The sequence below is a fragment of the Mytilus californianus genome, unplaced genomic scaffold (genome assembly GCF_021869535.1).
Source record: "Mytilus californianus isolate M0D057914Y unplaced genomic scaffold, xbMytCali1.0.p SCAF_2, whole genome shotgun sequence".
Lineage (NCBI taxonomy): Eukaryota > Metazoa > Mollusca > Bivalvia > Mytilida > Mytilidae > Mytilus > Mytilus californianus.
The window spans coordinates 98,906,794-98,925,431 of record NW_026262668.1 but is presented as its reverse complement, the minus strand read 5'-3'; the positions used below and the strand labels follow the sequence as shown (position 1 = coordinate 98,925,431).

The 18,638-nt window shown below is 32.0% G+C and overlaps 1 protein-coding gene across 1 annotated transcript in view; it reads left to right on the top strand.

Moving 5' to 3' along the window:
• LOC127727737 (amiloride-sensitive sodium channel subunit beta-like) overlaps nt 1–11,423 on the top strand; it is a 29,191-nt gene extending 17,768 nt beyond the window's left edge. The window contains exons 9-12 of the mRNA XM_052234851.1: nt 2,260–2,317; nt 7,130–7,224; nt 7,503–7,578; nt 11,114–11,423. Coding sequence (XP_052090811.1) covers nt 2,260–2,317; nt 7,130–7,224; nt 7,503–7,578; nt 11,114–11,311 — 427 coding nt within the window. The 3' untranslated portion in view covers nt 11,312–11,423. The remainder of the gene's footprint in view (nt 1–2,259; nt 2,318–7,129; nt 7,225–7,502; nt 7,579–11,113) is intronic.
• Nucleotides 11,424–18,638: the final 7,215 nt, after the last annotated feature.

Here is an 18,638-nt window from a genome sequence, read left to right as displayed (position 1 = left end):
AATTTACATATACAATAAAAAGAGTGAAAATAACTAGTGAGAAGAATCCAAGAGTATATACTAATACAATTCTAGTTCAAATCAGTATGATCAATGAAGTGTAAAAAATAAATGTTTCACTGTTTTGCTAATTGAGTAATTTAAGTCTGAAATTAGATATTAAGCATAGTTATACTAAACTTCAATTTTTTTTTATTATTAATGAATATCAATGATATTGAACCATGTCAATCAAAGTCAACATAAGTTTGATGTGTTAGCATGATTTTTTATTCATGATGGTACATGTATATAAGCAAACAAATTTAGGTCTCCAACATTTGTAATCATCAAGCAATCATATGAATGTAATCTAAAAGTAATCATGATTTCACCTGTTTTTGCAATGTAATCGATAACATTACGATTACTTGTAATAAAAAAAATGAATGATTACTGATAACATGTGATTACATAGCAAAATGTAATCCATTTATAATTGTTGACCGCGAGTATCACTGATGAGACATTGATTGTCGAAATGCGCATCTGGTGCAGTAAAATTGGTACCGTTAATGTTATTACAGCTGATTACGATTGCTGATTATGATTACCCCATGCCTGACTCAATAGTACATATTTTAGCGGTCTTCTACATTCGAAACTTGTGTCGAAATCGGTTGTGTCAAAAACTCGGATGAGTCGAAGTAATTGCTCGGTCCCTAAAAATTCCCGTTTAATCAATGCATTTTAACCTCTGTTAAGTCGAACTCGGTTGATTCGAATTCTCGGTTAAGTGGAATAAATTTTATAGTCCCGTCGATGGACAATTAATGTAAATTGACCCCCAATGTCACGAAGTTTGAAATTTATATATTTCAAAAAATGCAGACTTAAAGGTAAAAATTCAAAGTGATTAAAGGTGTATAAACATACTTATTTGTATAACAGTTTAAAAGACATGTTTCAGGTGACCGGTAATTAACACCTATGTTGATCGTCCAAGCGGAACTTTAGTAAGATGCACATATTTAACCTGATATAAAAGCAAAACGAATTCAAATGACTCAAGCCGCGATTGAATGAATTGTTTGAATTAAAATTAATAAATTAAAATAGCTAAAAGGATTTGAACTTTTATCACACATTTTCAATAATTGAATGCAAAGTAGACGACCCTCATCGGTGATCTTTCAGGACTTGTTTCGTTCCGCGAGTGATTCCATAAATTACAGTGACTGACCTTTGTAAATATTTGTGTATTGATTTTATTTGTGAATGTTTTGTATCTGTACTTATGTGTTTTATTATTATGATGAACCAAAATTTAAGGAGCTTGAATACACGATCCTAAATTTTCAAAAATAGGCGTAATGTTCAAAATATCTTGTTTACACAAATCTCATATCTTAAGTTATGCATTTCAAATTTATTACGAAACATTCGACATCGGATGAGTGGAACAGCGGATGAGTCGAATACTTTCGTCCGGTCCTTCGACTTTGACTTAACGAGGTTCTACTATCTTTAGATAAAAGAACAGTCTTTTAATCTATATGTTATATTCTTAATATGCCATATCCCCGCATGGCGGTTTTTGCACGCATTTTAGAAGAAGCCTACCCGGTCGACACTACCGGTCTAGCCTCATTTGGGGTTAATGCGATTGCGCTTTTCTTTTCTACCTTCATTTGAATCTTCTTAATTGAAAGAGAATTATTAGATGATTTGAACATCGACAAAACACTGTTTCCTCTAATTTAAGGTTTTCCTGGTGTATTCTTCTAATTCCTTTCCCTTTTATGTATGCAAAATTAAATCTCAGTGTGTACGACACACTTATTATTTATAACAAAGAAACATACGCAAAAACCTATAAATAGATTTGGAAATAAAACGGTAGTCTTGATTCACACCGATCTTAAAATGCTTTACCATATTTGTGTGAGATATGCTCAGTATTTCATTCAATTTGAAGACCTACTCACTGCGGTAAATTCCGTAATGTTCAGACATTTCGTTTGTTGTAAATTATGATTAATAAAAACCTGAATATTCTGAAAAGGGATTTAACAATATTCAATTATATGAATAAAGTGAACTGTCTAAACAGTATTGGGGAAATATTTTTTTAAATACGACTTTACAATTTTATGTTCAGATATTTAGATTATGTGACGGTTCAAATGGTTGTTTTAAGACTAATTTCATTGCTATTAATGGTTTTGTGGTGACCCATTTTTAAGTCTTGTTAATAATACTTTTGAATATTTCCAACAGGGAAAATAGTTACACTTCTACATTCTCTGGGCGGATATGGCCACACCAGACTAAATTGGTAAATATGATAATATGTATTATTATACTTCACGTAAAAATGCTATATTTTGATTGGCTTATACGAGGGTGTTAATTTACTCTATTCTATTGTAAATATTCTATTACCCTTCACGGAGACGCTTGATCAAGTGTGCGCTTTATTAAATACGACTCTATCCTATGGCAAATACTCTATTACCCTTCACGGAGACGCTTGATCAAGTGTGCGCTTTATTAAATACGGATGGTTGTTATGTACAAGACGTCATAGTTTATTACTTTGAAATTGAAATTTAATCGACAGTAATAACAGAACATTCAGTATAATAAGTTAAATAACCCATATCTGAGAGGGTGATAGAGCAGATTGTTACCCCTCGAAAACACATTGTCAACCTTGGCTTCGCCTCAGTTGACAATGTTTTCTCGGGGTAACAATCTGCTCTATCACCCTCTCAGCTATGTGTTATTTATATAGTATGCATTCCACATTTAGCATTTTGTTATTGTAATAATCATAACGTAACCATTCTAAAAGATGATAAGTACCGATTATCAGGTTGTCTGCATATTGATATTGTAAAATATCAGCTGCGAGTCACAATATGAAGTTTTCCAGGGAGCGCAGCGAATCAGTTCAAAAAAGCTTCATATTGTGTCGAGCAGTTGATATTTTATAATATAAATATGCAGACAATCAAATAATCGATTTATCGAGTTGTATTTGTATTTGCATATTTTGCATGACAGAAACAAGTGTTTTATTCGTTTCACCAGCAAACCGGAAGATGACTTGATAAGTTCGTTAATTATGACGCCGGTGATATGTCCGGGTCAAATTTATTTAGGCCGGGTCAACGTATTGGACGTTACAAAGCCGTGATATGCAATTTTATTAAGAACTGAGCCGAGTGATACAGACAGTGGGACGACCGATAAAGCTTACCATATGGGTGAACCGTAATCACGTTCTGTACCTGTGATATTCAAAGTGTTTCACTGGTTATCCCGAATTATCACATTTTTAAACTGATCTGATCTCCTTTCAAAATTCTATTACTTTAAGTTAGATCAGTACCTTAAAGAATTCAGAGACTAAATCTACGATTGGAGAGCATTAATCAATTAAATGAAAAAATGAAAACAACACGTTATAAATCACATGTGTCCGAAGCGCTTTTCTGGATTTCCTTTCATCAGGAACGATGAACGCCGAATATGTGAAAGCCTAGGATGTTTAGGAACGGAAACATTTGAAGAGCTATATATGACCAAAAAATTACCTAAAAAAATAGGCAAATCCATCTAAGATTGAGAATGGAAATGGGGAATGTCTCAAATAGACAACAACCCGACCAAAGAGCAGAAAACAGCCGAAGGCCACCAATTGGTCTTCAACACAGCGAGAAAATCCCGCACCCAGAGGCGGGCTTCAGCTGGCCCCTAAATAAAAGTGTGTACTAGTTCAGTGAAAATGGACGTCACACTAAACTCCAAAACATATAAACGAACTAAAATTAAAAAACATACAAGACTAACAAAGGCCAGAGGCTCCTGACTTGGGACAGGCGCAAAAATGCTTCGGGGTTCAACATGTTTTGTTAGATCTCAACCCTCCCCCTATAGCTCTAGCCAATGTAGAATAAACAAACACACAGCAATACGCACAGTAAAACTCAGTTTAAAAGAAGTCCGAGTCCGATGTCAGAATATGTAACAAAAGAAACGAAGCAAAATGACAATGATACATAAATTAACAAAGGACTACTAGCAGTTACTGACATGCCAGCTCCAGACCTCAATTAAACTGATTGAAAGATTATGTCTTCATCATATGAAAATTAAGCACAATCCCTACCGTAAGGGGTTTAGTATCATACCATCATAAAATATAAGAACATATACCCGTATCATGCCAACAACTGGTTTTAGAATAAATGTGCTTATTTCCGATGCAAAAACCCTATGAGTGAATCAATATCAATACCAAAATATGCCATCTTTAATGACCTGGCAATAGTATCATAACTATATCCCTTCTGAATAAATCTGTTTAAAGGTTTGGTAAATTTTTTGAGGTGAGTGCCAACATTTTTATGCTTTGTATAGATAAGATGTCTGCATGTTGATTTATATTTACGAATGATGTCCTTGTACCGATGATAAAATTTAGTAAATGTTTTGACTAGTTTGTGATATCGAAAACCCTGGTGTAACTATTTTTCAATAATACAGAGATTTCTTTCGTTACAAATCAAATACGTTGCTACATACACGAGCGAATTGAACAAGTTGAGATATATAAACTCCATAAGATGGTGACAAGGGAACGTCACCATCTAAAAATGGATAATTAACAATAGGAAATGAAAAATCATCTCCTTTATCATAAATTTTGGTATTAAGCTTCCCGTTAAAGAAATAAATATCAGGATCCAGGAGAGGGCAGTGTTCATTAGTTTTAGCTTTATTTTAAGCCAGTTCAGCAGGATAAATCTCTTTTGTGTACATACTGAAGTCGTCATTATTGAGAGCCAATATATCATTCAAATATCTAAACGTAATATTAAATTTTTGTATCAGATGTTGTTTCGATGGGTTTTTGCTGATTTTAGTCATAAATTGTAACTCATAACAATGCAGAAACAGGTCCGCAAAAAGTGGTGCACAGTTAGTCCCCACTGGAATTCCGATAACTTAACTTGACGATATACGGAATCTCCATAGCGAACAAAAATGTTATGAGTAAAAATTCAAGGGCAGTTATTGTATCAAAGCAGTTCCAGTTGACATAGTTCTTTTGTTTGTTGTTACTAAAAAATGACCTAAAAGAGTTTGAACATATATATTCGCATTCTGACTTTTTAAATGCCCATTGAATTAGGTGTGTGAATTTTTTTTTAATAAGGTTATGAGGCAAAGTGGTATATAGGGTAGAAAAATCAAAACTTTGAACAGATTCGAAATCACCAATATAAACATGCAATTTATCAAGTACTTCCAACGAATTTTTGACACTCCAAAAATAATTAATTCCACTATTTTCAAAGGCCTTATTTGAATAAATTTATTTAAAATCAAAACCTTTATTGACATATTTGATTTTAATAAAATGTTTTTCTGATCTTCAGGGCGATCAATTTTGGGAAACAGTTTAGAATGACAATATGCAATTATAATTTGGACGATTTCATACTTAGGACTGCAAAACGGAATTGTGTTGCAATCCTCTAAAATTTGATGTAATTTATTAACAGGTAAAGAACAGAGCTTGGTTAACAGATAATGTCTGCCGTTGTTTTTTTTAAATAGTAATTAGGTCCGAAATATTTGTATTGTTGGTACGAAATTTTCTCTGACTGCGATTTATTCTACGCCCATGAGAACGGTTTTTACGAACAGTTTTAGAAACTATATCCAAAACGTTAACAGAATCGGTTCTTGATATATTACCAATTCCCATGATATTATCATTAAGACCGAGAGGATAGACTGTAATCCAATTTAATTCAATTATTTTCCGTGATCGTACTAACTTTGAATAAGATTCCCCAGGCTGCTTATTTACTACTTCTAAAGGTTGAACTGTTAAATATTTAATAGGATGATTGTGCTTCTTAAGGTGTTGATTAATGATACTTTTGAATTTATGGGATCTTTTAAAACGTTAAAGGTGTTCTTGCGTGTGTTTAGATAAAAAGCGTCCAGTTTTACCTACGTACTGAATACCGTATCTCGGTTTGTTTTATGTGAGTAAATAGATAATACTGTTAGTTTTTCAATTTATATCAGTTTCAAAATTTAAGGAAAATGTGCGACCATTAAACGTGAACCTTACCGTATTGTTGGTGTAAAGACGGGGACATGTAAGTCATTTTTTGGCATGACACTTATCAATAGAAGGGTAACCACGATTTTTATAATTAAAAATGTAAGCGATTGTAGTATTTTTAGATAAGCGATTTTGAAGATTGAGACGTGTAGATACCTTTTGAACGAGTTTGGTATTTAGTATTATAAGGTCAACTTTGCCTGAGGTAAAAAAATAAACTCAATTAATGATTTAGAAAATTTAGATGTCATTTGTTTATGAAACAAAGCTTGTTCAAGACAATGCTGAGGAAACGACTTATCACAAATACATACTTGCTTGAAAGCAATAGAAAATTCTGAACAATACAGCACTGGTAACATGAAGTCAAGTTAAATTGACATACTTCTTTACAACAGCCAAGGCGATCTCTAATATGATTAATTATATCCCCTATACAATTAGAAACCTGGTATCTTCGATGTGTATTTACAACCACGGGACCAAAACACTACTGGTGGACGTTTCATCTCATATGCACTTCTGTTCTGAGATGAAATATCATTAAAATGGTCATTGTCTGTTTATTTACTCTTTATAAAATGTTAAAAACAATCCTTTGAACCACTTTTTGATACCCCATACATAGATGGACAAAGCTAGATTTGGTTGACTTTTTGGAGGTTTTGCATTTCAATTCTCTTCAACTTTTGGCCTTTCAACTTGTCTAATTTGAGCACCATTGAAGAGTCTCATAAGGGCAAACCGCTTGTTTGTCGTACTAAAATTTTCAGCCTATAAGCCTGGTATCTTTGATAAATTATTACGTTAACCATGAAGCCCTAAGCCGTAAACTGTTTGAGAAACAAACTACAAAAAAAAAAAAAATTGGAACATAAATGTAACAGGGCTAATTTTAAAAGTCAAATGATCCTGTAATTACCAAAACTGATATTTCTTCATTATAAGTTGTCCGTTTATCGAGTACAGATTATACATATTTACATTTGTCTTAAACAGAACGAACTTACTGATCAGGCATGCGGAACATATGATTTAAACCATACAACTTGGTATGATTATATGTGTGCTTTGAAAACATTGGACAGCATAAGGTAATGTACAGTCCTTTTATATCAATATTATAATTGCATCCAATAGCTTTTGGTTATTATGTTTCTTTTTGTCAAAGTCCGATTTATCTCTATTTCAAAGTAGGCATTTTTATGTTAAAAAAAGATTTACTCTTTACGTCAAAATGAGATAATAAGCGTTTTGTAATAATGAAATGAATGACAATTTTTAAGGATATAACAGTGGCAGAAAAACTGTATTCAATATATTTGATCAAATAGTAACAAATTAACTCACTTACTAATATGTCTCTTTTCAGAAATAATTTTGTGAAGGTTAATATCTACTTTGAAGATTTAAACTATGAAGTTATTTCTGAAGAGCCATTATATGACGTATGTAAAGTTATATTCTTTTCTATGTTATTTGTATCATCGGTATAGTTATTATCATTATTTGGGTATTGAATTACATTTTATGGAACTCAGCACAAAAATGTTCTCAATAAAGGCAACAGTATTGTACCGCTGTTCGAAATTCATAAATCGATTGAGAAAAAAACAAATCCGGGTTACAAACTAAAACTGAGGGAAACACATCAAATATAAGAGGAGAACTACGACACAACAGAAACACAACATGAAAATGTAACACACACAGAAACAAACTATACTATAACAATGGCCATTTTCCTGACTTGGTACAGGACATTTTAAGAAAAAAATGGTGGATTGAACCTGGTTTTGTGGCTAACCAAACCTCCCGCTTTTATGGCAATATTAAATATAACATTAAAATGACGACATTACATGACAGGACTACAATACAAATAAATGGGAGAACATATAGGACAGAGAAACATACGAATAATAGCTAACAAAAGGTACCAGGTTTAAAATTTAATACGCAAGACACGCGTTTCGTCCACACAAGACGAACCAGTGACGCTCAGATAAAAAAAGTACGAAAGCCAAACCAAGTACAAAGTTGAAGAGCATTGAGGACCAAAAGTTCCAAAAAGTTGTGCCAAATACGGCTAAGGTTATATGTCTGGTATAAGAAAATCCTTAGTATTTAGAATAATTCATACTTTTGAAAACAGTAAATTTATAAAAATGACTATATAATAGATATACATGATAACACCGAAGTGGTGACTAACTACAGAATAAAAACGGATACATAAAACAACATAAACCAGCACATAAAAATTCACAGCCGAGTTAGCCAAAGAGATCAACGCAAAAAAGTGACGTCACATTTGAATTTCTGAAATTTCCCCAAAATAGGATAGAATGAGGATAGAATTCAAGATTTAGTTTATTATACTCATATAACATTTATTAATAACAATGAAAATTACAATACTAATTAATATAAAATGTGGTAGTAACTAGATAATTAATAGTATTATCTAGCTATGTCGGTGTTTCTTATAAATCAAACTGTAAACCAAATATATCGTATAAATTTAGTTGACACAAACTAAAATCTAATTAATGAACTAGGTGATTAATTATCTTTAGGTGTAACACCACTAATTCGGCCCGGCCAGAAAGCACATACCAGAAAGTAGTACATATTTAACACAAAATAGTTCCTACGCATGAGTGTAACTTTCAAAATATGTAGAATATTTAGGTATTGTTGGTATCAAATGAAAGCTGAATGACTGGTGGTCATTGTAGAACACTTTTTGACTTATAATTTTGAATATTAAAAAAACTGCACCAAATATTATAAAGAGGGTACTTTTTGCCTGTATGTCAGATCTGAAGTACCTGTTTTGGTACATCCGAAGTTCCGGGAACCAGTTCTTTCTTATATGCCATTAAAGGTATGTTGATTTTTCCAGTACAAGACACCATAAAGTGTTGCTTTGACATGCAATGATTGTCACTTTATTTGAACTTGAAACAAAAGAGCTGTGTCTGCTTGAAATTGAGGAATTTAACATAGAAATCAATGGGGCCATGAATTAGTGGTGTACTTCCTATTACAGAGAATCATCAGAAATTCAATTTTTAGAAGTTGTACCTATTCCAATAAAAATAAGTCATATTTGATGTAAGTAAACATGTTTAATCATCTTTTTTGGATGAACAATTCTGTTTATGGGAAATTTCAGCTCTTAAATTGACATAATCAGGTATTTTAGCCTTTTATGGTCACACAACATGCATGCAGTTAAGACTTGACTCCAAATTCTTATTTTTGCATTATTTGGGATTGCAATCAATAAAACATGTATATAATGACTTGTTTATGGTAAAAAAATAGCTCTTGGTCAAATAATCCTATGATTTTTCAAGTTTTATTGGTTTTCTTATGATAGCCTTTTACAATCTAGGCAATTGGTATATACTCATATAAGAATTCCAAAATCTCACTGTACATGCAATTTTGAACCAGTTTAGCAAGTTATCCAGCTGAAAAATATATAAATTGCTCTTTATAATCTATGTTGTACCACAGAAGTATGGTTTATACCAAAAATGTCCCTTTTCCAATTTGAAGAAAAAAGGGGGGACAATTTTCTCAATTATGTCTTAGGTTTGGTCTAATATATTTTTATTAAATGAACAAACTCTGGTAAATTATGACTATTGGTAAGCACATTGTTTTCCTAACAGAAATTATTAAATACAACAATGATATTGAGAATAAAATAAGTATATTGGCCATTTATAATATCCATATGCAGTTTTCTTTGAATAACCTATATGTTACTACCAGTCTAATTTGAGCTTAAAATTAGTAAAATAGTATTTGGACATAAGCTTTATGTGTTTTTTATTGCTTGAAATAGATCATAGAATGAAATAAAGTGATGCTGAAGTCAGTATAGCAAGTTTGGTTCTGTAATAGGTGTAACACCACTAATTCGGCCCGGCCAGAAAGCACATACCAGAAAGTAGTACATATTTAACACAAAATAGTTCCTACGCATGAGTGTAACTTTCAAAATATGTAGAATATTTAGGTATTGTTGGTATCAAATGAAAGCTGAATGACTGGTGGTCATTGTAGAACACTTTTTGACTTATAATTTTGAATATTAAAAAAACTGCACCAAATATTATAAAGAGGGTACTTTTTGCCTGTATGTCAGATCTGAAGTACCTGTTTTGGTACATCCGAAGTTCCGGGAACCAGTTCTTTCTTATATGCCATTAAAGGTATGTTGATTTTTCCAGTACAAGACACCATAAAGTGTTGCTTTGACATGCAATGATTGTCACTTTATTTGAACTTGAAACAAAAGAGCTGTGTCTGCTTGAAATTGAGGAATTTAACATAGAAAGCAATGGGGCCATGAATTAGTGGTGTACTTCCTTTACCATAACACACGAATACAACAGAAAAAAATAAGATAAATAAATAGTAATTTTCTGCCAGGGAAATGTCCACCTGTATTGGAATCCAAAAATAAAACAACGTTGAACGTCACTGATGAGTCTTTTGTAGACAAAACGCGCGTCTGGCGAACAATATTTTAATCCTGGTTTCTATGATGAGTATTTAAGAACAGAAACAAATTTAAAGGACCAAACTCACCAAATGCGTTTTAAGGACTGATAGTTATTCGTGTTGGAGATGATCTTTGATTTCAAAATAAATTTCTAAAGAAGCTCATTCCATTTATTATCTAACTCATTCAACGTTTAAGCTAAATAAAAAATAATAATCTTTTTATATCGTCCTACATTACCATTATGCTGTTTTTGGAGAGAGAAAAAAAACGGATATATATAAATCATGTATATGAGAATAGCTGACATGTTACCACTGAGCACTACTTTGGCGTCGTTTAATAAGTAAAAAAAATGTGTTTTATTCTATTTATGTCATTTATTAATTTTATAACTATACAGTTGGTATCTGATTTATTTTATAATCTAAACAGTTAATATCAGATTTGAATTATAGGCTACACAGTTGATATCAGATGTCGGTGGATCACTTGGACTGTGTCTTGGAGCTTCACTTTTATGTATCTGTGAAGTATTTGAAGCTCTAGTTATGATAGTTGTGGTGGTAATAAGGAAAATCCGTGGACATTCCTACGTTTCCGACGTCAATTTAGAGAGAACTTCATTGGATGAATTCCGATCTTCTAAAGCGTAATGAAATACGGTTACAATTTTCAGTAATCAAGAACGTTTTCACCTAAAAACTAACTTGAGCGGAAGTCAATGAATCGGTGGCATTTATTTTCATTGGTTGGTTGTGACTCTATTGGTTCCTTTCATTATGTATGTTATATGTATTTCATATTTACACAATTAAAGGTATTGTTTTCAATAATACATTTATAACAACGTCTTTCAAAAATATTGTGATCTTCTTCTATTAAAAATTAATATAAATAAACGGAGAAGTGCATAAATATTAACGAGACATTAACCAAACAACACAAAAATCACAAGGACATCACGAGGTAAATATACTTTTTTGTATAGTTGACGAGTTTCTAAACAAAAAAGCTATTTGCAAATCACCGTAATTCGAAGTAAATAGAGACTTTCAAACATCTGCCATAACACAACATTCTAAGTATTTTCATAATACAAGTCAATATCTTAAGACTTATTTGTCATATTAAGGAAGCATGTTCAAAAACATAAATTTTTTACCGTCACTTCTCTCGCCATATAAATTTAATGCGTTCTAAATGTGGCAAAATGTATTTGAAGAAATACTACCAGATTAGACGGAAAAATGTCAGCAACAAACGACAACAACTGATTTACAGGTTCCTGATTTGGGACAATCACATACAAAATGAGGCGGGATAAACATGTTTGTGAGCTGTCAATTCTTCCCAATATAAGACATTGGTGTGAATAACACAAGACCAAATTTATGTTTGTTTGTAAGATAAGTTACATCGTAGGTTGATTCCATTCCATCTTCTGTTGATTGTTGTTTTTAGTAGACCTTGATGTGAGAATTTTTTGTACGAAATGTAAGACACACAACTCAAATTGTAATTTCCTATTGTTAAATTTTCTTTCCATAATGCCGATAATTATTTCACAGCTGGCTTGTTAATCACGTGTTTGCAGTCATGTGTCAGGCTCAATATCAACTAGTTCATTTATAGTATAAAAGAATTTACGAAATAAAGAGACGGTTTGTTGTTCCAAATTGTTAATTATTATTTTGAATTTCAATTAGAGTAGTAAATGAATAACTGGAAAAGAATTACGTAAGGGATTTCGTTACCATAAACTATTTAAAACTTTGTTGAATTCTTTCATAGATCCAAAGATTTGGTGTGGATGTTTGATTGTATCTTATTACTAACGGGATATCGTATCCTCTGTTATATCAATGGTGTAGTAGTTTATAGAGCTTGTTGAATAAAGATACAGTCCATGAATAGAAAGAAAGAGAGAGAGAGAATGACGAATGATACCAAAGCGGCCAATAAAAAATCATAATTCAAATAAAAACAAACAATACCATGACCAAAATTTAAAACGACGAAAATTAAAACAGCAATAACAAAACGTTACACAGAAACAAAAGACTGAACAATACAAAAAAAGTTACAACAAAAATACCGAACTCAAGGTAAATTCACAAAGGGAGAAGTTAATGTGACAATAAGTGGGATGCATCAGCCAATACTATGCGAACATAGATCACACACATACAACACAACTGATTAAAAAATTCAAACAAACATACAAATAAATCTAACAAAGACGCCAACAAAAAAGTTGAAATTGATACTAAATTTGAAAATGACATCAACAACAAAATTTTCGTAGTTGATAGTATATTGACAAAGAAGCCAATAAAAAAACTTTTTGTAGTTGATAGTAAATACCATATATAGTATACATTTTCTTGATAAAATATAAACACAAGGGTTAACAAAATGGAAACAACATTGTAAAAAACTCTTGCGTCCGAATCCCACCTTAGGACCAACCGGAATCAGCAACGCTCAAGTTCAAAAACACGATAGCGGGATGCACAAATACACTTTTATGTCAAAAGTCACACGACCAAAACTACAAATTATCACGAAGACAAATAAAGGAAAACTGGAAAGTAAATTAAAAGGTACACAGCTTCAGCACCTACAATCTATAACTTTAATCTTTAAGACCATCTTGTATTATTTATGAAGCAGACACTGAATATTTATCTATTAGGTCTTGGTACTTTCCGATGATTTTTTTTAGAAAACCATGGCTCATTAGTTTTCCGCTCAGACACCGAACCCCAACAAAACGGGGGTTAAACTCAGATGCTCTGAAATGGTCTGCAGTTCCTGCTCTACACGTGATACTCTTGTGTTTCTCTTTAAACAGTGATAAGTCATAATTATCCATTATTTAGGCGGATTGATTAATGTCTCTTGTCTAACCTTACGAAATCACTAAATACAAAACACATCGAAACATTTTATTTCTCTTACCCTTAGACTTATGAATGTGAACGTTTCTAATGAAAATAATGTTGCAATGACGAAGGATAAAACAGAATTGTATCGGTAGAGACAACACAGATATTAAAAAATATAATAACACATATTACAACACTAAAAACTAAAGAGGAAGCAACATGAACCCATTATAAACAAACCTATGGGTGAACTCTGATGCTTCCAAGGGTAGGCAGATCCCGTTCAACATGTGGCATACACCGTGTTTTATATGTAAGTAAAAAAGATCGCATTCGGTAATAAGGAAATAAAGACGGGATTGTGGCAACGTCAAGTTGAACATAAGCGTGGTCATTTTCGACAAATCATGACGGTTCGTCAAACTGTAGAAGGGATGACCTAACCATTATCACCTGGAACCCGATATGCAATAGTTTCTTTGAAAGCAGTAACCCTCCATCAATGAAAGAATGGTAAGAAATGCTAGCTCTGGTATATATTATCAACTGGGAGATATATAATCCATATGCAGTCACTTCTTGAATGTTGTTACACAGAAATGAAAAGCCCACAGTTGGAAAATTTAAATCGCCATTTTCAATCGGTACAAATTACTGTTAAGTTTGGTTCTCAACCGATCCATATTTTCAATCTTTAGTTTAGCTGTATCTGTTGTATCCCTAATTTCAACTTCTAGATGCAGTCAATTAAGTCACCAATCTTTGAATTATTGAGAGAACATCAGCTACATAGCAGAAAGTGGAGTTAAAGGATAATGTCAGCTGTTGTTTTTTTTTTCTTTTTCTTGAGATACTTATTGTATGGAAGCTGTCTTATGAGAATAAAGGTACAACTCAGCATGCAGAAGGGCACAGTAAGTTCCCATAGGAATGCAATTGGCTGTAGAAAAGAAGTCCTCAAAACGTAACAAATATGTTGTCAATAAGTAAATCCAGCATTTTCGAAATGTCAGCATCATTGAACTTTTTGCTCGAATAAGATTATGTTTCCCCGAAGTATGATTTTTCCGTTCCTGACGTTTGTATAAGTTATGGATTTCCAGATATTTTGGCCTAGATCATCACTGAAGAGACATTAATTGTCCATATTGAGCATCTGGTGCAGTAAAATTGCTACCGTTTATCTTATTGTATTTGCGTTGGCCATCTGTATATAAAAAAAGAATAATAATTTTATCATTCTGTTTTTAAATTTAGAATGAAGAATACTGTTGCATGATGAGAAATACTTTGATTGTAGGTACTCCCACATATCTTCGGATTTTAGTATCCATATCAGATAAACACCACCCCTAGAGTAGGTAGTTTCACAGTAACTCTAAAGCCAAGTTTTAATTGCTGATAAAATATAAGTTCATAATTTGGAAAGAGGTTTCGTGGAGCAGTTAGGAGACTTTTTTGTTAACTTACTTGAATATAAAACAGCGATAACTATTAAGGGTTATCACGTTTTGTCCCTGGTGGTATCACAAGTCCAGTAGTCAGCACTAATGTGTTGACAAGATCATTTATATGTTAAATTTCTGTATATTTACTTTTGATCACATGTTGAATTATTCGAAATACTACGGTTTTTTTTCAACTCCAGGCAGAGATTGCCTAAGCCGTATTTGGCACAACTTTTCGGAATGTTCGGTTTTAAATATTCTTAAACTTCGTATTTGATATGGCATTCCACCTGTTTTGATAAGAGTGTAACTGTTGAGTAGTATGTAGACAAATCGTACTTCTGGTGTATCAAATAAGAAGCCTGGTATAATTGATGAGTTATGACTACTTGGTCGATTTCCCTGCTGTCGGAAGTTTCTCTCGAAAGGGTATCACCGGCCCAGAAGTCAGCAGAAGTCATTGATATGTTGATTTTCTGCAAAATAACTATTTATAAAATGTCAACTATTCAAAGTCCTAAGGTTTTTCTACCCCTAATGCCTTAACCACATTTGACACAACTTTAAGGGATTTTCTGAGGGAGTTACACTTTAACTTCGTATATGATTGACATTCAAACTGGTTTTTTTTCAAACGCATCTGATGGGTCTAAAAAAAAGAATTTGATATGATGAATAGCTGTCTCATTGGCAATCATACCACATTTTCTTATCTCCATATTATAAGTATGATCCTCAAAAAATATAATTTGGAGTTTGTTGCTCGTGAGATTCTGTGGACTCATTTATTTTTGTGGATATCAATTTTCTAAGATTGAGGAAACATTATATTTTCATAAATATGAAAATAAGGAGATATTTGGTTTCGTGGTTTGTTTTGCAAAAGTCAGCATATTAGAATATAAAACATTTTTACTTCGTTAAACATTTAGATTCGTATTTACCTTTACACACGAAATCCGTTATTTTAATATATCAAATATTGATAGGAAAAAGAAATTCACAGTAACATCCCACCTTATTCTTATTTATCTTTACACTAGCATCCGTTTTCAACCCCATCTATAATATTTTACAAGGTTTCCTGGTATTTATTTAATTTTGCTAAGTATGTGTTTGCGTGTTTGTGTACTGTAGATTGTCTTGTTTTTCTTGACATGACAAGTTTAGTACGATTTCTTTGTCCGATTTATAAAAGGTTTTCAGCTTTCTTACTTATGAATTTTACTTGACGGACTTTTATCTTCTCCCTACCTCACCTTGTGTTTCCCCTCATGCCACCTCTACTCTAAATGATGTCAAAACGAAACTAAAATAATAAACTAGTAGCTACGCCTTTATCCATATGTACTACAAAAATATCTTTAAAATTTACTCCACATCCAAATCTTAAATTATGTTAGAAAAATGAAAGAGGTATCTCCAAATGTATCCGTACATTGGCCAAAATGACAAACAGGTTTGTGTTTAATCAAAACAGATTGTTCTTGATTTTTTGTCCAAACAACATTACTTAAAAAAATGCAAGTCTAGCTTATTTTATAACTTGCACTTAGCCGGAATGTGGTATTCAACATGAAGGAGAAACTGAACATGCTTTGTATTAACGCACACAAGAACATAATGTTCCGCTTCCGAAGACATTAATGTGTCGTTTTACAAAATAAAGATTAAGATAATTATAATATTGAATTAAGTCTAACCTTTGGAAACTGTTCACAAGGAAAATGGATAAGCAAAAAGACAACATGTAAAGTCAAGAAAATTATATGAATTAATCCATAAATAGTCGAATGATTGAAATGTTCAACATTTGTTCCTTCATACGTTAATAATACTGAATTACATATTCTATCAAGCAAAAGGTCTAGCTGAAATATAATTTGGACTATACATCTATCACTTCCGATGTTCATATTTTTGTAAAACAAACACTCATATTTCTTGACACTGTGAAAATGTTAGATTATGCTATTAAACAGATAAACTTAACATTGTCCAAGAGCGTGAGAAAATAATTTTTAAAACAGGTAATGACATATTTTCCATCTTTTAAAATTACTTTGAAGAAATGTCAGCAACTCTCTATATCTTACTACTCAGAAGTGAGTATTGTGACAAGCAATGTATCTGTGAATGAATTAAATATTCGCAAAAAGCGTTCAGTATATGCTTGGTATACTTCATAAGGTTTTTTTTTTTTATCTGTGAATGAAAATTGCGATTTATAAGTTTCGTACATCCGAAGCGCTTTTCTGTGTTTATCTTCATCAGGAACGATTAAACCTCAACATTTTAAAACCAGGTGTTTAAACATACGTTGAAACGTTAGGAGATATGTGTGACCAAAGGGGACCTTAATAGTCAAATTCATATATGTTCAACTAGCGTTTAAGAGTTAACACCTTTGTTTCTTAATGATTTCTTAATTTATCAATCGGAAGTTTTAGGATGCTTTCAGGATACTAGGGCAATATGAATATAGATATATTTCGAGTAATGTTGTCTGTAGTTAAGTGGTGTCTTTCAATGAAGTTATGGGAAATTTAATTCTTCGACATTTTTATGAGTATGGTACATTGAGTTATATGCTAACTTTTTATATCTACATTAATAGAATATAATTGATACTGTAAATACTTTAACATTTTATCCTGCTACGACAGTATATTTTGTGATATGTATTTAATATACATATTTAGGCATTTTGTCTCTGATATGAAGATTGTCTCATCTTATCTTATTTTGAATAAAAGTAACCCCGAAAGGATCAATCGAGATGCTAATTCAAAAATTGAGGATTCATGTACTACGTCTATTTTCTAAGGCTAATCATGACTATGAATCAGTTATAGTATCCCGTTTGAAATACTTACTACGAAATCCCAAAAGGATGACTCGAGATTCATAATTTATTATCTGAAGTATCCGATCATCAAAATGTGTTTAAGTTGTCAAATTGTTAACGACAATGATTTCAACGAATTACAGCTTGTCCTAAAAATTTGACTCATAGCAAAATGATAAGTAAATCAGGTAATATACCTACTCAAATATTGATCAAGGAACCAAAAATAAAGAAAAGCTTTTCAACATCCAAGTTTTAATATCATATGATTTAGTTGATTAAGATTTTATCGGCATATATATACAGATACATCTATGGAATGTTTTGATTTTGATAGAGTTCCCATGGAATAAACTCATTATAGATACCAGTATTAAAGTTTTGTACGCCAGACGCCCGTTTCGTCTACAAAAGGCTCATCCGTGACGCTGTATAAAAAAAAATGGACAAGGCCAGATAAAGTACGAAGTTGAAGAACATTGAGGACCCATAACTTTGGCAATTAGAGCTAAGGAAATCTATTCCTGGGGTAGAAAATCCTTAATATTTATAAAAATCAATGTTTTGTTAACAGCTAATTAATGAATAAGACCATATCAATAATTCATTTCAACACAGAAGTGATGACAACTGGGCTGATGATACCCTCGAGGAGGAAACCTTGGAGTGATTCCCCAAAACAAATCGAATGAAAAACTACAAGTTTGGAATGTCCCATTATTATTATTTTTATGGAAGCATTTCTTTATTTCTATATTACAAACTATCAGAAAATAATAAATAAAGAAACCATAGA